General features: G+C 38.3%; 1 protein-coding gene across 3 annotated transcripts; it reads right to left on the bottom strand.

Annotated features, from left to right (window-relative positions):
• Positions 1-490: 490 nt before the first annotated feature.
• LOC135201767 (uncharacterized) lies at positions 491-22,530 on the bottom strand. Of its 3 annotated transcripts, XM_064231005.1 has the most exons (12): positions 13,473-14,577; positions 12,903-13,178; positions 11,768-11,928; positions 10,638-10,845; positions 9,982-10,184; positions 9,257-9,378; positions 8,013-8,196; positions 4,918-5,064; positions 2,676-2,801; positions 2,296-2,523; positions 1,463-1,628; positions 491-1,297 (listed from the first exon to the last, which is right to left on the bottom strand). In XM_064231005.1, exons 3-12 carry the CDS (start codon positions 11,906-11,908, stop codon positions 1,161-1,163), a joined length of 1,662 nt encoding a protein of 553 aa, XP_064087075.1. In that variant the 5' UTR covers positions 11,909-11,928; positions 12,903-13,178; positions 13,473-14,577; the 3' UTR covers positions 491-1,160. The 3 variants fall into 3 exon arrangements, with proteins under 3 accessions (XP_064087075.1, XP_064087074.1, XP_064087073.1); XM_064231004.1 differs by lacking the exons at positions 12,903-13,178; positions 13,473-14,577 and adding an exon at positions 22,392-22,530; XM_064231003.1 differs by lacking the exons at positions 12,903-13,178; positions 13,473-14,577 and adding an exon at positions 21,399-21,522.
• Positions 22,531-23,828: the final 1,298 nt, after the last annotated feature.

The raw sequence follows: 23,828 nt of genomic DNA on the forward strand, positions 1-23,828 counted from the left end.
TAACCCTCCTCAAACAGCCTATGTTTGGACATGACTAGAAAACTTTCTAGTGCAATGTTACTGGAACCCTATGCTCCAGCACAGAGCAAAGGGAAATCCACCAGAAGTGCGTGTGAAATAGGACCAAGGATATTTGTAACCTTATCTTATGATAAGTATTTGACCTTTGATTTGGAAGACACTAATTGTGACCTTTTAATGTGTACAGAGACATTGTGCATTGTGTTGTGGCTGAGAGCCTAAGATGTCATCAGAAGTTTGGGGGAAACTGAGAGCAGAATCGGCCTCACTTAAAGAAAGGGAAAAACTAAGAGCATTATCGCACCTCAGCTTCAGGGGTGGATTAAGAGCGTGGCAGAGGTGCAGTGGCACTTAACAGAAGTAAGAGACTGTTCCCCCTTTCTGGTATCACAGCGGCTTCAGGAGAAGAAAGGCATCACAGAAGGTGTGGTGCTGAACAGAAGGGATGTTGGTGCGAATTAAGGTCATATTCATTCTCATAAATTTATTTACTTGACTTGATTTGACTTGTGGTTATCTTAAGGAAATATACAATATGTAGTCCATTAATTGGTAAGTAAAGGAAAATTACAGTTAGGCAAACGACCATTGTTTGGTATATTTATGTCGGATATGAAGGCAGTATGCTATTCATATGTTATCATCTTTATTGCTACTATTTTTGCTACTATAACGGAAAACCCTTTTTGTAGATTGCGTACGTTCATTTTACAAGAAGTTACTCAAAATAGTTCATTAATTGGTAAGAAAAGGAAAATTACAGTTAGGCAAACGACCATTGTTTGGTATATTTATGTCGGATATGAAGGCAGTATGCTATTCATATGTTATCATCTTTATTGCTACTATTTTTGCTACTATAACGGAAAACCCTTTTTGTAGATTGCGTACGTTCATTTTACAAGAAGTTACTCAAAATAGTTCATTAATTGGTAAGAAAAGGAAAATTACAGTTAGGCAAACGACCATTGTTTGGTATATTTATGTCTGATATGAAGGCAGTATGCTATTCATATGTTATCATCTTTATTGCTATTATTTTTGCTACTATAACGGAAAACCCTTTTTGTAGATTGCGTACATTCATTTTACAAGAAGTTACTCAAAATGGTGACTGGCATTCCTCTTTTGTAACTGATTCACAGCTTAGACCTTTTTGATTTATCCTCGTAAGGCTTTCGAAGTTGCCTCCGGAGCACCTTGCCAATGTGGTTCCTCGGGATGGAATGGACGACCTCGACTCCTCCGGCCAGTTGCTTGTAGGGCGTCACTTGGGCTAGGATGGAGAAATGAGCTCCTTCAGATAATGGTAACCATGAATGAATCATTTAGAAGATAAACATCTTGTAATATGAAATAAATAATACAACGAAACAAAGTTGGGTGTTGTCTACACTGCTACCAAAAAAATAGTTGATGTATGAACTCAGTTCGCCAGTACCTGCAACGTTCTCAATAATAGCCTTCGTATCTAAAACAGCGTCAGCTCTTGGCACAACCCAGGCCTTTGGGACTTCGCCTAGGCGTTCGTCAGGGATCCCCGCCACGGCTACGTCTCGCACACCTTCCATTTTCCTGATGATGTTCTCCAGCTCTGCAGGAGCCACCTGGAACGGGAGAAATTGCTCTAGTTCTTCAGCGTCCTTTCCTCAGCTTTCGCTTCTGAATTATCTGCTTTGTTTAATAATACCTTGGCAATGAATATACATAGCCTTAAGGTAAGATTCCTTGTTAAATTTTATCTCGTTTTCTTACAGAAAACTTTATGACATCTGGAATGTGTACTTAAACCTTCTGTATGACATAACCAACTATATTTTGGAATATTCTTTCTCTTTTTTTTTTAAGGGTACTGTTTTTCTCTGTTCTCACAAAATTTGGAGAACACCAGATGTTTTGAGACATCTTCCTGCCAGGATTTTAGGAATTTTTACTAATACATCAGATCCATATTTCACCATTTGTTGTTTAGAATTGTGATTTTGGGTGATATTTGTAGGGAAAGGTATTCGTGCACTGTAGTCGCACCCTTTGAGGCCACTGAGTAAAAAATAACTCTACCTTATTCTGATTGGGGAGGAATAATATATTGTTTTTTTTATTGAATCTGTTTATAATATGCAAAAGTAATGGGCCGTAGTATTAACTTATCAGAGATTTATATATTACTTTGTTATACTGGCATTGTTTAATTAAAAGAGAATTTGTTGATTCAAGTGCAGCCATATAATCCTTACATTTTCAGAGGACTCTACACTGCAGGTATTATCTCACCTGATATCCTTTGACCTTGATAAGGTCCTTGATCCTCCCCGTGACATAAAAGTTGTCCTCTTCGTCGAAGTACACGAGGTCACCCGTGTGGAGCCACCCTTCAGGGTCGATGGTCTCGGCTGTGGCTTTGGGGTTGTTGGCGTAACCTAACATGATCGAAGCTCCTCTTACGCATAACTCTCCTTCCTGTCCTTCTCCCAACATTTCCCCGGTTTCAAGATCAATAACCTTCAATAGAACATGATTCTATTGTCAAACATTTACCTTATAACTACTAAGGAATGATTAAACTCCATGAGATACACCACTGGACTCTTTCCTTGAAGAATGAAGAAGAACAAAGATTTTGTAGAGTCAGGCACAACATAATATTTTTTTACCTTTGCTTGGAAGAACGGCTGAAACTTTCCGACGCAGCCTTCTTTGTCGTACGTCTGGGTGGAAGTAGCTGTGCCTATGCCAGTAGTTTCACTCATTCCCCAGCCTTGCATAGCCATGCGTCCGCTCTGCAGGTGAAACACGGATCAGATTTTGTATTAATATATACTAGAATAGCGCCTCAGTGGCGTGGTTGGTATGGTGTTGGCGTCCCACCTCGGTGGTCGCTAGTTCGATTCTCGGCCATTCCATTGAGGAGTGAGGGATGTGTGTTTCTGGTGATAGAAGTTCACTCTCGACGTGGTACGGAAGTCACGTAAAGCCGTTGGTCCTTTTGCCGTCCATGCAACGTAAAAACACCATACAAACAAAACAAACAATATATACTAGAACTGGGACATGTTTATGTGTGGAATTTCAAGAAGTGTACTTCTAATTACTATGTACTGTTGATTTATTGATTGATTTATAGACATTTGACATACATGCCGAGCATTGGGGCAACTAAGGCATTTCATCTCTGAAACGGAAAATGACAGTGAAAAGGTCTGGAAGGTGTAACAGGAGGAAAACCTCGCAATTGCACTATGAATCAATTGTTACGAGAGGGTAGACAGTAAGATGGAAGAAAGACAATATGAATGGAGGTACAGTAAAACGGAATGAAATGGGGTTGCAGCTAACTGACAGATGTGGGTATTGTAATATAGTAGCTGTGAAGATGCCTGAGCAATTTTAAGAATAGTTGTGGATGCACTCTAAAAATCGAAAAATCGAGGATCAATAGGAGTTGGAGCATAATTGACCTCTAAATATAAATCAGAAATATCGAACTATTTCCACAATGGTCGATACAGAATGCATAAGATGAAATTTGTTATCTTATTAGTTTATCTTTTTTCCTTTTCATTATTCTTAACGGATTGCATGTGTACTAGTGGGTTTCTTTGATGGTAGCCCTTGGACTAGTAACACATCTCTTCCAGCTGGGGTTGTAGCTTGGCTTGTAATTATAATACTAATGGCAGACATTGCAATGATTAACACTGACATTCTCTCTCTCTCCACTAATGGGTGGTACCAAGGTCACAGTCTTGTGCTTCGCTGACCTAACACAAATGTATGACTGTTGGTCAGTCGAGTGTAACTGTCGCAGCCGGAAATGAATGGGTAAATAACAAAAGAAAGAATACAAATCTCATACAGAAGAACCGTCTCTCTTGGTGTGCATTAACAACTACAAGTACTTAAAAGGCAAATTAGACAAATTCTTGGATCTCATTCCTTAGGCAGTAAAAACCTGACATTGCTACTTTCTATACTGAGTTCCATTAACTACAAACATACCAAGGCGGGTCTCGGGAAGGAGATCCTACACTCAGGATTTTTAGAATGACCAGACTTGTTTTCTTGTACAACCTCGTATCTGTTGGCTGTCCGGAGTCCAGAGTTCCACAGATCCACACCAGTCCCTAACCCCTTTCAAACCTTACTCTAAGAAATAATGGATGGAAACTAGAATTGAAGAGGTACAACGCATCCCTTTGTGGGAACTTCTTTACATACAAAAATATATGACACGTGTTGTAAACAGCAACAGCGTAGAAGTTTAAAAGAACGCTAGACAAAATCAACAGGACTCTGTGAATGCACAGTAAAACCTGCTCCTACAGTTAAGTGAGCATACGATGTCTCCTCGGATGGACTAACAACTAACAAGTCTTTGAGACTGTAACTCCTTGTAACTTCTGAGTTAGCTTAGACAAGGGCCCGTGCGTGAAAAAGTCATCTTAATACAAATCGTTTTCGTTAGTAGTTTTCACCAGTGAGTTGAAGATACAGAATTAAATTTGTTTCTCCTGAATAGTTGTATTTAACCGAGTTCCGATGACGCAGAATCGAGCCACATCATAGTTCCTCCCTCTGTGTCTCATCATCTGAGTTAAGTTTTTCCATTGCTCTTTTTGCCAAACACTTCATGAGCGACGGAAGGTCACTATTTCTCGAGATGTGCGACGCAAGACACAGGAGAGTTACTTAAATAATATTTTCAAATTTTCTTCCCGATACAGGTTTGGAACATGTCGAAATTTCAAGAAATCGCAATAGGTAATGGATGATGACCTTTAAAACACTTATAATAATTAACGTAGGCAGCTCGAAATCAAATTAAAAGGGTAATAAAATAAATGATGACAAATTCATAACATATTGGAAATGAAGTAGTAGCTCTCCATCTCTCACCTTTTTAGTGACGTTTGTCAGTGTACTTGCTGATACAGGTTCGGAACCCGTTACGAACGTGATGAGAGACGAGAGGTCGTGGTTCTTCATGGTGTGCGACGTTTCTAGATACCGCAAGACGTATGGGACGACCGGGGAGAGGGTTACCTGTGGAAATGATTGATTGCTCTTGTTGATTTTTTTTATTTTTATTTTTAATTCATTCCTCTTCTTCCTCCTAATGCATACCAACTGAATTTCAAGTTAATGGTCCCTGCGGGCTCGTTTTATATGAATAGGTTTCATTATACTGAGTAATAAAAATAATAATAAGAAGAAGAATGACAAATTGCATTTCTGTCAAGTCATAGTCAAGTACTCGATAAACTAAAATCTGACTATAAAAAACGTGCTGCAGTTAGATTAGAGATGCTTATTTAATGGAATTGCGAAAATACAAAAGGAAAGAGGAATGCATTAGGTGAAAATGTATCGAAAAGTAAGTAGTAAACAATACAAAAGATGGAATAGAGTTAGGATCTTGAATAAGCTGTAACTTTTCGAATGACTATAGAGTTCAAAACAGAGGTCATTAAGAATCCACTAAAAATGATAAAATCAGCTGAACACTCCTAGACCAGTGACACGAAATACAAACTCTTGGAGGTTAGGTTGTGGCATCTCGTGTGATTTAAGTTTAAGTCATTTGATTACATTCATAAAAGATCACTCTGCCCCAGGGACGTGCAGAGGGGGGTTGCTAGGGGTGCCCAAGCACCTGCCCCTTTTGCTACTGTATTAAAAGTGCCCTTTTGAGAGGGATGTATTATAGGCCCGCCGCCTATCTGTGTCAATGATAATAATAATAATAATAATTTTTTTTTGTTTTAGCTCTATCACAGTCCTCCAATTCGACTGGGTGGTATTTATAGTGTGGGGTTCCGGGTTGCATCCTGCCTCCTTAGGAGTCCATCACTTTTCTTACTATGTGCGCCGTTTCTAGGATCACACTCTTCTGCATGAGTCCTGGAGCTACTTCAGCCTCTAGTTTTTCTAGATTCCTTTTCAGGGATCTTGGGATCGTGCCTAGTGCTCCTATGATTATGGGTACGATTTCCACTGGCATATCCCATATCCTTCTTATTTCTATTTTCAGATCTTGATACTTATCCATTTTTTCCCTCTCTTTCTCTTCAACTCTGGTGTCCCATGGTATTGCGACATCAATGAGTGATACTTTCTTCTTGACTTTGTCAATCAATAATAATAGTTATTATTATTATTATTATTATTATTATTATTATTATTATTATATTATTATTATTAATTTTATTAATTAATTAATTTAATAATAAAAAATAATCACAATAATAATAATAAACAGGAGCTTGTAGAAATGGGTATTATATCTTGGCAACACTGGGTCACACAATGGATTACAGTCCAGACTCCAAAGACAGAACCCAAAGGCACTCTATGTACACTACCATGCACACAGCCTAAATCTAGTATTAGTCGAAAGGGCAAAATCAAGTACTCAGTTTGCAACTTTTTTCAGTTTGGTGGAGAAACCGTATGCTTTTATTGCTAACTCTTCCAAACGGCATGCTGCTTTCATGGAGATCCAGAAAGCAATGTATCCAGAAGACCGCCCACTTGAACTTAACAAGCTATCAGACACAAGATGGGCTTGCAGAGAGTCAGCTCTTAGAACCATGAGGGAGGTCATCCCAGCTCTGAAGCAATTTTTAGAAGAGATAGTGCAAAAACATCCTCCTGATGCATCAGCAGGGGATGCCTCAATATTGCTGCAAAGTATTAACTTTGAATTTCTTGTTTGTCTTAAGATTGCCACCACCCCAGTTTTTCAAGAAACCGCCTATGCCTCTAATGCCCTACAACAGAAAGACTTGGATTTGGCTGCCTCCTACAGAACTGTGGATGGAGTGCTACAAAGTTTGAGAGAATTAATAAATAATGAGAAGTTTCAGGAGATTTTTACAAATGTTAGAGAGAGAGCTGAATCCATGGCCATCGACCTCCCCTCTGGGATTCCTGGACAAGGCAGAAGAAGAAAAATGCCTGAAAGATACAAGTATAGTGCTACATCTGCTACTGAGGACCAGCAATATCAATCCTTGGATGAGTACTACCGTGCGAGAGTATTTTATGTGTTTTTAGATACAATATCACAAGAGCTACAAAGAAGATTTAAAGGTGGAGACAACACAACATGGGGTATCCTAAATGCCTTTCATTGTATGACAGTCCAAGATAACTGGAAAGAACCTGTGAATGAAGAGGAATTCAAGTCATTGCAAAAATTATGCCAGTTTTATGAGTTAGAAGAGGTAGACAAGCTACGGTTGGAATTAAAGATCTTCTATTCCTCATTTCCTTGCCTGCCACAGAACAGTGCAGCTACAATGCTCAACCTGATGAAAGAAAACAATGTCCAGGAGATATTGCCACTTATGCTTGAACTCTTAACAATTTATGCCACTCTACCCATCACAACTGCAACAGTGGAAAGGACCTTCTCCAAACTCAAGCTGGTGAAGACAAAGCTATGCAGCCTGTCCAGTGAGGAGAGGTTATCTGATCTTTTGTTGCTAGCATTTGAAAAGGATATCACAATCAACAACAGTGAAGTTATCAGCATATTCAAAGAAATGACACACAGAAGGGTTCTCTTATAAATATAAAATGATAAGGTCTGGTTATTAGCCAAGTGTATTGATCATACTGATTGATTTTCTTGCAGTCATTTATGTAAAAGTAATATATATAATTTTTCTTTTGCTAAATTTCCTAGTCCTACTGTTAGTCAGTACTGTAGATTTTATGTTCATATAAAACATTTGCCCACTGGTACCTATGATATCAGTCATGTTTATCTCCTTCTTGAATTAGTAATGGCTAGTTTAAATAAATTTGAACGAATATTGAGCCGGTATATATTTAGCCTCATTCATTTCTATATTTTTGCCCTTTTTTTCACTTGGGCACCTGCCCTGAAAAAGTTCTCTGCACGTCCCTGCTCTGCCCTACCTTATGTTAGGTTGCTGCACCTCATTAAAGTTTTATTAAATTCATAAAAGAGCACTCTGCCCGACCTTATGTTTTTCGATGGCGCTAAAATATTCCTTGGGAGTAAACCTCGGGAAGATAACCGCCTTCCCTCCGCTGAATAAAGTGTTCATCACCATGTTAAACCCCATCATGTGGTACATTGGGATGATGATTATAGCTGACTGATAGACGTTGATGCCGCGTAGTGGAGAGAGACTTGCCGAGAACCTGACACGAAAAGAAGCCTAGAGTGAAATAGCCAAATTCATAAAAAGGACAGGAGAAACACTGTCGTCATTTTAATTTGTGACTATGTTGTAGGTATCTGGCTAGCTCACAAAGTAGGAATAAAAGAGGAAAACGACGGTACAAGGCTGTTTATAAAATCAAGGATAATAAAGAATAGATATATATTGATAAAATCTTATATAGGTCACTACTGAAAAATATTAACATTAGACTACATAGATTATTTGTAAAAAGTACAAGATAACATTTTTGATAAATTCTCTTAAATTTAAGTCAACTTTGATAAAATTCCGCATGTAATACTGTTAAAATGGTAAAATATTGTATTATACTCTCTAATAAAAGATAAAAAAAGTAAGTTTAACAGATTCCTCTCTTCTCGTCTCAGAGTATTTGCATTGTGTTATACTGGAATTTTTTTAGGATCGTTGGGAGACAATAGCTCGCATATTTGATGCCATTCGGATGTAAGCAGTAGTTCTAAATGCTAACTACAACAGATCCCGTTAGAACGTACAGACATTTTAGTTTGCTCTAATAGAAAACCATTGAGATGGCTATTTCTCTGTCCGTCCGCACTTTTTTCTCTCCGCCCTCATATCTTAAAAACTACTGAGGCTAGAGGGCTGCAAATTGGTATGTTGATCATTCACCCTCCAATCATCAAACACCAAATTGCAGCCCTCTAGCCTCATTACTGCATATTTTACTTAAGGTTAAAGTTATCAATGATCGTGCGTCTGGCAACGATAAAGACAGGCCAACACCGGGCCGTGGCTGAAAGTTTCATGGGCGGCTGCTCACACACCATTACACAGACCACCAAAAGATAGATCTATTTTCGGTGGCCCTGATTATACGCTATACTACAGAAAACTCGACTGCGCCGAAGAAACTTCGGTGCATATTTTGCTTGTCTAATAACTGTTTATGCTTGTTTGCTCAAACATGCGAAAGGCAGTTTGTACTACGTAGAGCAAGCGAGTGCGCTGACGTAAGGTCGGCCTAATGACCACAACTTAATCTCGAATTTACTTACGCCCTTTGAATCTGCGTAGCAATTAAGTTGCGGTGAGACAGCATAACGCCTTTCGGAAGACCCGTGGTACCAGACGAGAGGGGCATCAGTGCAACAGTTGTGGCAGCGTCAAAGACTTCTTTCTGGAATGACAGTTCTCACTGAGCGGCCAAAGCAAATGTACGTATGCATGCGCATGCGCAGAGAGACTGAGATTGCAGGAAGTCACAGGCGTGTATGATCATTCTTGTCTGGAGTGTAAAAGGCAGTTTAGTTTTATCACTTAGCGTAAATCATACTTACAGCAACTGCTAAACTACTCACAGTCCGTTCAGTTCCCATCTAATCTAAACTTTCAGACTATTGGCTGAAAGATTTTAAAATCGGAATCGGTGTCATATCTCAAAATAGTTTGCATATTTTGCAGTAAAATAAAGCTAAACTCTAAGAGCACATAAACTTCGGCCTACTTGCACTGGCAATATCGTGAGAAGTTGTCTAGGATCTTTCCTAAGTAATTAACCCCAAGGGTTTTCGGGTGTCGTTACCTAAGACTATCTCTTGGGGGTCATTATCTTTATGATATTTACAGTCTTTTGTTTATGTTTTCACGGTAATCCCCATTGGGCTCGTACTAAACACGCCGCAAAGGTGGATGCATACCGGGTTAAACCGTGGCCACTGTAAAGGAAAGATCCGTTGTCTAATGTATTAAAATTTGGTCCAATGAACTCAAGTCGCCTAACCTTATGCGGAAGCTCAGGTGTCGATGAGGAAATGAGGTCACTGAGGGAGGGTCTGGCCGAGGTAGTTTCATCGATCACCCAGAGCTGCTGAAAAGCGTTGGGTGACAGTTCCTTGAAAGCGTCCTCCACTGTCTGAGCCACCTTCTCGTCCTGCGCTATGACCCACCGAGACTCACTTAGGCCGATGATGTGCTTTAGCTCCTCTGCAAAGGTAAGAATTGTAACGTATGCGAACGTTTAAGTCTGTAGTTTTGGTCATATTTCCAAATTAGGTTGCAGTAAAGACGAAATACATTTTGTATAAGGGAAATGATCTATTATGTTGTAATAGCAGACGCCATTTCAGCACAGGATCTTAGCACAAATACAAATTAAATGGAGACAAATTAAATCGAATTGCACAATTCAATGTGGCGGAAGAAATTAAAACTTTACTAATGATAGTTGTGACCCGTCCTAATCATAGGGATGACGTTTTTATTATTATTATTATTATTATTATTATCGAAAAGTGGGAAGCTTTTATTCTCTGTTAAAAATCCCACCTCGACTGTTACAAAGTGTTTTATGGACAGCAAAGAGGACGCTACTGTGCGTTACAGTAACCTGTAAACGACCAAACAGAGGCACATTGTGAAACATTAACCGATGCTCACCTTTAGTCGAAGCTGGATTGACAAGGACACAAGTGGCCTCGGCAAGGATAATGGATAACAGGGCCACGGGCATGTCGATGTGGTTCCTGCAGCCCAAAAACACCTTGTCTCCCGGGCGCACTCCAGCGGTGACCAAACCGCTTCGTATCTTGGGTATGTTGCGTAGGAGGTCGCCGTAAGTGTAGGCCGCACCTGTTTGACCATTTACCTGGCGAGACGCAAGCCTTCGTCGGTATTGGAGGTAACATTAAGAATTGTAAAGTTGTATGGCAAAAAATGAGCACAACTGTCAGTGCAGGAGCATTAGTTATTAGTTAAAAGATATAAACTTTAATAGCCATTTCATTAAGCGAAACTAGGCAATGTTATGCAGTATACTATAGTAGATTCATTTCTACTGTGCATTTAATGTCTAGGCCCGACCCTTACGACGCTCCTGATTGGCTGTTGATAAGCCAGTCACAGAGCTGGAAACTCTGTCTCTCTCGAGAGTTCACACGGGCAGGATGTATGTTCCACCTCTCCTGAGGGATACGTTTGAAAGAAGTGTCCTTTAGGAGAGGTGGTGAAACATACCGTGTGACTGGCTTATCAACACCCAATCAGGAGCGTCGTAAGGGACGGGCCTAGACATCAAATGCACAATTGATGTGAATCTAGTATAGAAGCAGACAAAAAGATTAGTTAAATCTTAGTCAATACAGTATAAATGTGAATTGAGCGGCCATTTCATTTGGCGAGGCCAGGCACTATTTTGCAGTAGATGCAAAGATTTTTGGTGGTTCATAAGAGCTTACGAATCAAAGGTGTACAGAAACTTTGTTGGAAATGCAAGTTGTTGGACAATACCCTGTCCGGCCATAATGACAGTTCATACAGACTCCTCTGTTGTGAAGATATATGTTGTGCAGTTTGAAATATTTATACTGTGAATGTCTCTTTTATTTCTTAATGCTAAAGCAAATAGACTGGTGAGTCTAATGCCCTTAAGTAACAGAAAAAAAAAGTGCCTCCAAGGAATCCTCTGAAAGACACAGCAACTTATCCCAACTTATAGTACGACGCACCAAGGCCGCAAAGCTTATCCATACCAGGACCCACTTATAAGTTGGGTCCTGATCCATGCTTACCAGGGCAGCGTCATTTTCTCCGTGTTTGGACATCCTAGCCAACAGGAAGGATGCGAAGTTGGCGTTCGGGATCTCCGGAAAGGGAACCTCGCCTTGCCATTTGACGATTCTCCCATTTTTTCCTTTCACCATCTCGTCCATTGTGAGCTCTTCTGGCAGTTCTGGAAATGTCACAAGAAGCGAGTTGGAGACATTCACTTCAAAATGGAAGTGACAGACACGTCTGCATCTGTACTTTTGACTTAATTTCAACCTGGGTTCTTAGCACTGAAATAGTTTGAAGTTCCATGGAAGGGATTATACAGCATAAAGGTCTAAAAAGTTGCATGCACTAGAGCAGATACAAATTAAGTGGAGCCAGAGTTTAATAAAAAAAAAAAAAAAGATAAAATTGAACATTGAAGACGGTGACAATCATGATACGTTCACTCTCAGACATACTATATACGTATAGTAAATAATATATATATATATATATATATATATATATATATATATATAAATAATAATATATATATATATATAATTATTATAATATTATATATAATCATATATATATATACATATATATATAATATATATATATATACATATATATATATATACGTACATATATAGGTATGTATGTATGTGTGTGTAAGAGAGTGGTTTTTTTTTCGAAACAAAGCTTCATTATATTCATGGAACTTTTAACCTAACAACTTACAAAAGGAAATTTGATATACCTTGATACCTTAAACATTAGTGTCCAAACATCATAGTTAACATTAGATGACAATGACCTATTCACTGTTCAAGGACGCAATCACAATATTCCAAAAGTGATCTTATAACCACAAAGGATATCGACTTGATCGTTTTTTATATCGTCGAATCGTGCGGTTCTGTTTGCGCTCGTTTGAATTGTACCGTCAGTGCTGAGTACCGCCATCTCGAGAGGTACAGTGCTTCATTGCACTTGAAAGATAAATATTAGAGTGAGAAATTACTGATAGGAAGTCTTATAACACGCACACACACATATATATTTATATATATAATATATATTCTTACGTATTGGTAGCCTTGAGATCCCAAATACGTAAATAGAAAATATTAGAGGGAAAAAATGGAGAATAAAGCGCTTCTGACTTACCTTAAAAAGGATTGGTTTGGTTATTTTTACTCTAGACAGGTCGCCATGGAAACCAGATAATTAATCTACATTATTTATTTACAAGAGGCCGTTGAATGGCCTGGGATAAAGTAAGAGCAACTTGTCCGCACGTGGACCAATCCTATCGTTCACAATAGGGAACGGCTGGCCAAAATCAGATTTACATCAATGCTGGTTTCCAAAATTACTCATAGTTTTCTTGCGTTAAGGAAGCACTTGCGAGCGAGGAGACATGACACGTGATTCGGCAAAGATCTGGAAGAGTTCCCAGATTAGACAGAATAAAATAAAGACCTCTTGCACAAATTTACAGTTACTCACTTTTATTTAACACACTGGGGGGGAGGAACTCTTGGTGTTTACATGAAATATTCAATGAAGACTCGGTTTGTCTGGGACGATCACAAAAGGTGGCATGCAGCTAAGAGCCAAGAAAAAGGAACAAAGGTATGTTCATTTGAGAATTAGGAGTTCGAATTGGAAAATGTGGAATAGTTTACTTAACTCAAAGGAAAAGAACTGGCAATATGACTGTATTTCAAGATGTACCTGGATGCCTTATGTAAGTGGACCTTTGTAGGATATGGCGTCAGCTTTGTCCGAGGTCAGGGGCGCCAGTTAGCCCCTTGTGTTGGCCTTATTGGAGGGCTGGCTTGGACATCTGTCCTAGGTCACAGACTGGAGTGGACTAAGGACGAATTCAGGTGCGAATTTTCGGTGTTGGGGTAGCCTATCCCCCATTTCTGTCCGGTTATCCTGGGAACAGAACATATCACCAGCGAGAGGTTCACAGGATAAAGGATCTTAAGAGTAAGCCTAAGAAGTGCCTAGCTAGCTACGCACTTCCTTTTGGGATACGTCCCTAATGCTAAGGTCACACATTCACGTATCAAGCACACACGCCCACGCATGAGCGGAAATTGGTAGTTGGCAACAGCTTACGTCAGTAAACCGTAAATGTAACGTAAAATCGTAGACGTACGGTGATGGGTCGTCCGGGCACTAAGCTCCGCCCACTAGGTCGCCGTAGCCCACTCCAGTTTTGAAATGTTCAAAATAAATCGTGGGTGGTCACGCCAAATGTCACCTGATGTAGCTCCAGGCATTGCACCTGGGACCCACGGTGACTGCTGCGGGGTAAGCGCTAGGGTCACCAGCATCGTTCGCCGTCGTTGTTTTCTTTCTGCGGCGAAGCACGCGTGCCGGCTAATTGCGCTGTAGCCTATGGCGAAACCGATTCACACATTTACAACCCTGTACGACATGGCAACGCTGTAGCGTGGTATAAAAGGTCAGGTCGGCGCGGGCCGAACAAGGGAAAGGCCCGTGCCAACAAGAAGTGTTGGCTTAATACAACAACAACAACAACCCTCAGGTCAGCTGTTGTTTCCGTCTCCCAAGACCAGCAGTATCCTTCAAGCTCTCCACAGCGCCCTTCAAGATGCCGAACCTCCTAAAACGACCAAGGAAGGGACCATCAACGTCACATCTTGCAGGACCTTCTTTCGGCCCGGAAAAGACTCCTACAGCCACTCCTACAACCACTCCTGCAGACATTCAGGACAGGGAAAATGTCAACTTCCACCTACAGGAGTCTGAGTTGGATGAGATTCTGACTGATGACAGCGACACGGAAACTCTCCATGAAGCTACCCCCATTGACGAGGGACAGAACGTTCCCTTGTCGAAGATATTTATTTCTTCTGAATAGCAGTCTTACAATAAGGGTGTAACAAATAACATAAATATCTGAGAGGAATTCTTATATACATCTAAAAAATATTATCTTGAATAGGTAGAATTCCTATTTATTTCAAAGAATGTTTGATAAGTTATTAGATGATATTCTATATCGCTTAAATATAAATCGCCCATAGTCAACAGTTTTATTTGTCTAAGTGTATGTCTGAATGGTAAAATCGAAGCAAGAAAATTCTAGTGCTAGTCTTATATAGTACTTATCCTATGTTCATTTATTTGTGATGTTACATTAATTACATATTATATATATTACAGATGGCTACTATCAAAAAGTTACCATAAAACTAAAATAGATAAATTTGTAGGAAAACAACGAAGAGACGAGCTGTTACAATGATTGTTTACGGGCCCTCTTGTACCCTACGGCATCACAACGGTGGGCGTGGTCTTGACGTGAAGTTGACGTACATAGAACATTACACTATCGGCGGAAGTTCCAGGTAGACGTCCGACCTTGCTTTCTTTGCGCGTACATTTGCGGCGCAATTTACGGTGCTGGCTTTACGTCCGTTAGCCCGTGTCCTGTTTACCAGCTGTTCAAGGTCATTTCACCGCGATGATGCCCACGATCCACATACGTGGGCATACGCCGTCGTGATACGTGAATGTGTGACCCCAGCATAAGGCTTACAGGAGTAATTATTCCCCCCGCAACTAACGGCTGGCGCCGTACATGCCTATCTGGCCTGAGTTTTCCCTCCCACAGTCAGCTGATTAGGAGGAAAATGGCTGCTCTTCAAGAACTGAATAAAAATGAATTATATTGTGAAGGCGAGAGGGTCAATAAACAATAATATATATATATATATATATATATATATATATATATATATATATATATATATATATATATATATATATATATATATAGATATATATATAATATATATATTATATATTATACCTATATGTATATAATATATATATATATATAATGAGTATATATCTATATATATATATATATCCTATATATATATATATAATATATACAAGGTGTAACACTAGTTTATGCAAATATTTCGAGAAATTAGAGAAAAGGTCATATAAGCAGAAAATGTTCTTTAAACATATACATTTTAAGGCTTTGTTTGTCGGTGAGGTGAATTTCTAAAATAACGGTTTTTGTTAAATGGCCAAGTAAAATGGTGCGCACGGGATTTCATAGTAGTCATGGATAGCGGGAGGGGGATGGAGCTGACTTCACTCGTTACTCTAAACCCGCTTTTCCACCAAGAGCATGCCGGGTTCAAGTGACAAATTCCTTATTCATTTTGTGAGCAAGAAACTGGAGACAATGCCTCACCGTTTCAGTAATGTGGAATATGCAGATATGAGGTTTATTTATGGGCTATGCAACATTGAACTCCACTGTTATATATATATAAAAAAAAGGAAATCGGCGATTAGGCCAATGTGAATAAAATACTTTCAAATTAAATGTATTCTTTAGTTACTAAACAAAGGGGAATTATGCATGTATCATAGAAGCCTTCTCCATCTCCGTCGATGGTATTCACTGAACTCCGATAAAGAACGGAAAAGCAAGCCGAAAGGAACTTCCCCTCCATCAAAGATAGGTCTATTCATTACACACCGATCAAAGACTTAAAACATATTATCAAAAACCTCTCCTCCTCCATCAAAAAGTATTCATCATACACCGTTCGAAGGAAAAAAAAAAACACACTTTAGAAAATGCTTTCGGCTCTGTCACATGAAAAAGTCTCTCTTGATACGTAAAGCTAATCAATAAAATTAAATTACGGTGAAGCCTGTGCACAGGTGATTTACTGATTGAAGAGACTGTAATGATACATTTTTCCAAAACCTGCGAGGAAAAATCATAATGAAATATGAAACGACTATCAATCCAGTTGCCTAGTGCACTTCATCAACCCAAGGTGAGATCGTCGGTCGCTCGGTTCCCGCACTGTGACGTCACAGGTGAGCGTCGACTGGGCAGTGCACTTAATGATTATGTTTTGACAGTAATTTGTTGCTATGCTGGTGTTCACAATTTCCATACAGGAAAATACTCTCTCTCTCTCTCTCTCTCTCTCTCTCTCTCTCTCTCTCTCTCTCTCTCTCTCTCTCTCAGTTATATCAAGATATCTAAGACCTTACCATACAGAATATAATCTTGTTGGAATACAAATAACGAAAGTAACGAGGGTGAATGAATATGAACAAAAAAAAAAAAAAAACTTCCCAGACTTTTACTGAATTAGCGCATTGTTCTTTTATTTAAAAAAAATTACTGAAGAATTTTTTTCATTTTGTTTACACCTTTTTTTAAGAAATTCTTACTTCCTTTCAGCATTTAATATCTTCACCCTAAAATGTATTCTGCAGCTAATAAAGAACTTCATTACTTCCTCTGGTTTCAACTGTTCCCCATGAAAAAATTTAAAAAGTTATTCCATTTCCTTTCAATTATTGACAAATTGAGGACTGGGCCTAAACAACACTTTCCTCCTCACTTTGGAGATCCAGTCGTTGTTTAGGCCTTCATTATCTGGGAATCCTAAGGAAGGATATTTATTTCTGTACTTATGAGCTATATAACCTCCCAGATAATTCAAGGCTTCAATTTCTATACCGTTTTCAGACTCTACTCGAAGATCTACAAAATCCTCTTCCTCCAGCTCATTAGATAGACCTACCTGAGGAATTCTCATCAAGAGATGAGCAGAGATACGTAATTCAGAGTCAAAGGCAACATGACTGGAGTCACTTTCTTCAGGGGTTTTGGAAACCCAAGACTTAACTGGTTCCATAACACTAGCATTACTCATACATGGCATGTTATCATCATTGGGAGCGACATTATGACCTTGATTGCTTAAAATGTTGTTCTTACCTAACAAGAAATTCTTCAGCCTATACTTGACCTCAGTCTATACTCTGACCCCACGATATCCCTTAGTGGGGTTCTTAAGAAATAAAAGATCTATGCCTAATTATTGTCTACACAGGAAGACTACTCAGAAGTAGGTCACTACGCATAGGCCTAATCACCTGTTCGAACAACTTTACATTCATAAAAAGAATGTATAAAAGAAAAAAAATTGGATAGCCTTAATCCAACCATTTCTTCATTCATTGCATAGGCTATGCCTATTCTAATTTTGTACTTCATTTCAAGAACTTAGTCCAGGCTACTTATCAACCGAAAATATGTCACTTGAAATTGCACCAATGAGATTGTAAACAAATTTTTAAACCATACCTGACTTTACGTCCTTAACAGGTAAATTTAAAGAGGGAACTGCGGTTTTCTTTAATCTGTGATAACTTCTCTGGTAAAGTTGTGGTAGCATTTCATATTGAAGACTTCTTTCGTAATCTTCTGTCTGGAAATGGACAGAACAAATGCTGGCATCCTTAACATCAATGCTATCACTTCTTTTACATGCATTAATCCATACTTTGGACACCTCGGCGTCTTTAGGGAACCTGTGAAAACAAATCCCTTTCTGTCTGGAACTATTAGTGCACCCAAATATGGAATACACACCCAGAATCGTGAACTGCAACAATGCAGCAGCGGAGTGATAAGTGCATCGCCCAGTCGATGTGCTCCTGTGACGTCACAGAGAGAGGGAAATAAGCGATCGGATCCCTCGGTGAACACACCTTATGTTATTCCGTCTTGATCAACCCTTCCATATTCCTGACCACTTTAGACATCGCGTACGCCATCTTGGCCGAGGGCACCGTTAAGGAAAAACGGTTACTTTAAAAATTCCCCCCACCAACAAACAAAGCCTTTAAATTTATATGTTTATAGAACATTTTCTGCTTATAATTACTTTTTCTTTCATTTCTCGAAATATTTGCATAATCTCGCGTTACACCATATATATTATATATATATATATATATATATATATATATATATATATATATATATATACACATGTGTGTGTGTGTGTGCGTGCTTATGTATGTAGTGTGTATAATACTGTGCATATATATATATATATATATATATATATATATATATATAGTAGGTGAAGAGGCAAAACAGCTCAATACATTGGGTTGCTTTATTGTTGCCAACGTTTCAAGACTATGGTCTCATTTTCAATGCTATAAAAAACCAAAAACACACAAATTACAAACTTTTCCAGCAAGATTAACATGAATTGTTACATACAAATAAGCACGAGGAAAAAAATATAAATTAAAGTAAAAATAAGATAACTAAAAACACACAATGTATTAAACACTAAGTAAAAATTGTTTAAAAAAATTTAAAATATATAAAACAAACCTTACAACCCGAGGTTCGGTTGCTGAAAGGCCTGCCAGAGCGAGGAGTCGAGATAACCAAGAAGAGAAGATAAGAGTGGGCGGTCTAAGCAATGTATAATGGAACTAATGTAGTGTTGTTATTCAATATTGGAACAAGGTGCTTAATGGCCAAGGACTCGAGTATAGGGAGTTGGATTTCATTTGGGCTGGATAAAATTATCTTAAAATCATCGTAGTTGATCTGCATTTGCATATTTGTACATGGTTTCTTATATTTGAAAGCTCTGGACTAGAAAGCTTCAAGTATACTACAAGTAAACTAGGCCAGACCGCATCAAGTAGGCAATTTTTCTTTGTGTCGTAAGAATCCGCTTATGGTTTTTGGATTCCTTATGATGAATTTCACATCAACTGCTGGGAAATGATTGTTCATTATCGTCCTCAAATGCGGTATAAATGAGGTATCATAAGTGTATGGAAAGCTAACATAATATTTCAATTTAGAAGCTAGATGTACTGGAGCTGGTGGCTGGAAGATTTTCAGTAGGGCCTTTCTGTCATAAATAGAGAACAGGGCAGTTGGGTAACAATTGGTCCTAAAGAATTCCTGCAAGAAATTAATTTCATTATGAACAAGCTCCAGTTTGAAGTCAAGGCTATAGCTCTGTGAATTAGGGTTGATAATGCTTTAAGCTTAAAATTAAGTGAACAGGAGCTATAAAAATTTTGCCCCAAACCTGTAAATGTGACCCTACGAACATTTTTTAACAATTTTTACTTAGTGTTGAATACATTGTGTGTTATTAGTTATTTTATTTTTACCTTTAATTTTATATTTTTTTCTCGTGCTTATTTGTATGTAACAATTTATACTAATCTTGCTGGACAAGTTTTTAATTTATGTATTTTTGTTTTTTTATAACCTTGAAAATGAGACCATAGTCTTGAAACGTTGGCAACAATAAAGCAACCCAATGTATTGAGTTGTTTTGCCTCTTCACCTACTAAATGATGGGGACTAGCCTCGACCTCTTATTGGAAGTATATATATATATATATATATATATATATATATATATATATATATATATACATAATACATACATACACATACATATAATACATACATACATACATACATACATACATACATACATACATACATACAAGGCCACGGTTTCGTGCTGGGAATCGAATTAGAGGTCGTGTTGTCGAGCGGAGTAGATCTAAGAACAGATGGTTGTGTTGATGATGCCAAAGTCCATATATACGTAGTATCAACCTTGGATGATACAATGTGCCCCTGGGTAATCTATTTTGACAACTGTGGCTTGATTTGAGATACTGTCGCATATAGTTGACTAATGACTGCTTAAGTTGAAAACGAAAACAAATCAACCAGATAATAAATGTGTCCAGTGAAACAAAATTTTAAAATCTGTGTTTATTTCTAATACAGTTTTATCTTCGTAAACACTGTTATGTAATCTCAATTCTTCAAATCACCTCTATGGAGTTTTTTGGCATGAAGTCTTTGTTCTTGTTGTGTAGTCATGGTTGGTGTTCAAGACTTGAGGCTCAGTCTTCTAACTTTTTTTAATTATCTCGTAATTCTGTAAATATAGCTGAAAATATTAAAAGGCTTATTATTAGATAACCGGTATGAGTAAGTATTAATCTGAACTATAAATAAGTTCACATACGTATCACAGCGTTTAGTACAAACAGTGTCAAGGTCTCAGTTTTGTGCTATACATAAATCAATGAATTAGTAAATAGATAGGTAAATCTGCTATTTAGGATCGTGGGCGTCACTTGAGCACTGTTCTTCAAACACAAAATTATTATAACAAGCAAAAAGTTTGTCAGTGAACACAAATTTTAAACTTAATTGACCAGAAAGCAGAACAATATTTTCTTTTCTGATGGACATGAACTTTTTTGTCACTGAGTTTTGCCCATAATTCTTGTCACTTCATTGATTGCTGACTCGTAACTCGCAGCTAAGCCGTTGCCTGGATATCACAAGTAATTTCAAGAATAACGCCGTTTCATGACTTCTTTTTAAAATTAGAACGTTTTATTTCGTATCGTATGTAGACTGAATAGCACCCAACGAACTTCAACCTTCGACAATTGCCAGTTAGTGTTATATTTCTCTCTCTCTCTCTCTCTCTCTCTCTCTCTCTCTCTCCTCTCTCTCTCTCTCTCTCTGTGTGTGTGTGTGTGTGTGTGTGTGTGTGTGTGTGTGTGTCTGTGCGCACGTGCGTGTGTCTGTGTGTAAGTCACCGTGATGTTAAAAACCCGAACGTTTTCACAACTAAAGCGTAGATGAATGCTCAATGCATTTCTACAGTACAACTGAAGAATAGACAAATACAAGTTCCGATTCTTAAGAACCATTTCTCATTTGCAACGGTGAACTGGCTGTTGCCTGTACTGAACTAGAAGTACTACCTGGATACTCGCCGCTCAGCCACTGCACGAGTTCACACAGTGTACTCTTAACCAAGGTCTAAAGAATACCTTGCTCTTAACAACACTGTTGCGGGTAGACTAAAGTGAGTGTGGTGACTACACACTTACTCAGCCTTGTAGTACTGATAGGCGCAGATCATAAGATAATCACAGATTACCTTGGCATCCTCTCTTGTACAAGCTTTCCCTGATACTTTACTTTCCGACTTTTGACTCGCTTTTGATTTTGTTAGTTTTCTGGTTATTTTGTTTTACCCGCGGCTTGGCGTTTCCTATTTTACTTGGGAAACACAGTATAGCTGGACTTTGTGGGTACCAGATGACCAAAGCCCACTTGGATTAGAACCATGAAAAGTGAGGCGAGAGATGAGTGTAAAGATATGGGGAAGATAAAGTACAGGACGACAATGATTGGCGGAATTTCACGGAGGCCCTTTGAATCTGAAGACGTTCGAGGCAAATGAGATGATGATATTAATACTATGGGACTTCTGCTAATTCCTGTTGCATTGGTATTAGTCTCATGTAAGCACTACCTTGCACCCTCCTGTAGACATTTGTATAACAATACACAATTAAATCTTCCTTACTTTGGTGGTTTTGAGTTCCCATGCAGCTTCTAATATTGTCTATGTTCCTTTTTTTATGGAAACAAGGTTCCAGTAAGCAGTCCGACAAAGATCAAGACAGCTGATTAGTTTGTCCTCGAAAAATTATTAAATGACAATTTTTTGTAACATGCATTAAGATTTGATTTTCCCAAGGCACATGCTGGGTTGAAATCTGACCACACAATTGCAAGAACACAGTTGCATCCTTTTTAGATTCGAACTTGCAATTATAGGACCAGTAATTTGTAAAGTTCCTTTCTCTAATGATTATACTGATGATAATCAGTTGTTGCGAACTGTGACTTTCCCACTCAACGAAGCAATCCTGAAAAAGCAAAAAATACACGTGGTAATACAGTACCTGCAAATGTGTGTGTGAGTTTTTCCGTGGTAGTTGATGCTGCCTGCAAACGTCTGCAGCTGAAAACGAAATGAATATTCGAAGAAAACTGAGGAACAGATCAATGCGCCGACTCATCAAATATACTTAAGCGATATCACCGAGCTGCCGACGTGAAGTGGAAAGAAAAGTCAAGAGATGTAAAAAATAGCCTACGTTGTTATGAAATGTTAGTCATTGTGATATGCAGCCAAGTGACTTTTTTCGGAACCTTATGGTACGGAGATCTTCAAAGACAACCGCATAGACAGTGTGAAAACCTCTTCAGTCTGATTATCGAAGTAAGAACTAGAAATAACCCGTTGCGTTGCGTGGCTAGTTGGTATAGACTCTAGACCGACTTCATGCCAGCAAGGGCTCTTGTATGTGTGAATGGCTGGTCTCCACCAAACCAACAGAGCCGAACAGCCATTTGTCCAAAAACATCTTTAATAGTGATGTTAGAAGTTCAATAAGTTTCAAAGTGATAATGAAGATGGCAAAAAAAAAAAAAAAAAAAGTGACATCTCTATCTTCAGACAATGTCACACGAGAGCTTGTTCAAGCACCTTTGAACATCTTCCGCCAACCTTTGTACCAAGAGGCAAATATCATTTTCCATATTTGTACACTATCGAAGCTGCATATGTTCGTTAGTGGGATGCGCAAGCGAGAACTGAAATAAACTTAACTTCTGTGACGCTGGTGCTCTTTTTCACCACGTAGCTTCGGTCTCTCACGTGTTTCTGTTATTATTATTATTATTATTATTATTATTATCATTATTATTATTATTATTATTATTATTATTATTATTATTATTATTATTATTATTATTATTATTATTTGCCTTTTTATCTCCATGGAGGTCCATGGATTGGTCACATTAATGTCGAGTTGTGTATGACTGTCGTTTGCAAGTACATGTTAGTTATCCGAGTCATTTTTTTATTATTAAGTTAATTCATATATTATTCATACCCTCTCGTGGACTATTTTTGTACCCTTGAGTTTACAACTGCTACTACAACTACCACCATTGATAATTATGATATATGATGCGGGTTGCAGTCTAGCAACATCTTAGATTAAGAATTCACCATCTCTGGCACCGTCGTTCAACTAGCTCATTGTGTATGCTGCATTAGGATTTTTTTCTATTATTCTGATCATTCCTTGCATTCAGAACTTCCCAAAAACCACGTAGTACTGAATATTATTTCTAAATCGTGCCTTGTCTTTTGTGGGGTTTAATATCATCCAGTTTTCTAAATATTTTAATTGTGGTATGGCCTTCCTTGGAACTTGAGAAGTTCAAATTGGTGCAATTTTCTAATTTGTTCTGTATCTTGTTTTTTCTTCCTTTATTTCTCTTCATAGTTCATTCTTTACTTCTCAACATCCTTTTCTGTAATGGGC

The sequence above is a fragment of the Macrobrachium nipponense genome, chromosome 28 (genome assembly GCF_015104395.2).
Source record: "Macrobrachium nipponense isolate FS-2020 chromosome 28, ASM1510439v2, whole genome shotgun sequence".
Lineage (NCBI taxonomy): Eukaryota > Metazoa > Arthropoda > Malacostraca > Decapoda > Palaemonidae > Macrobrachium > Macrobrachium nipponense.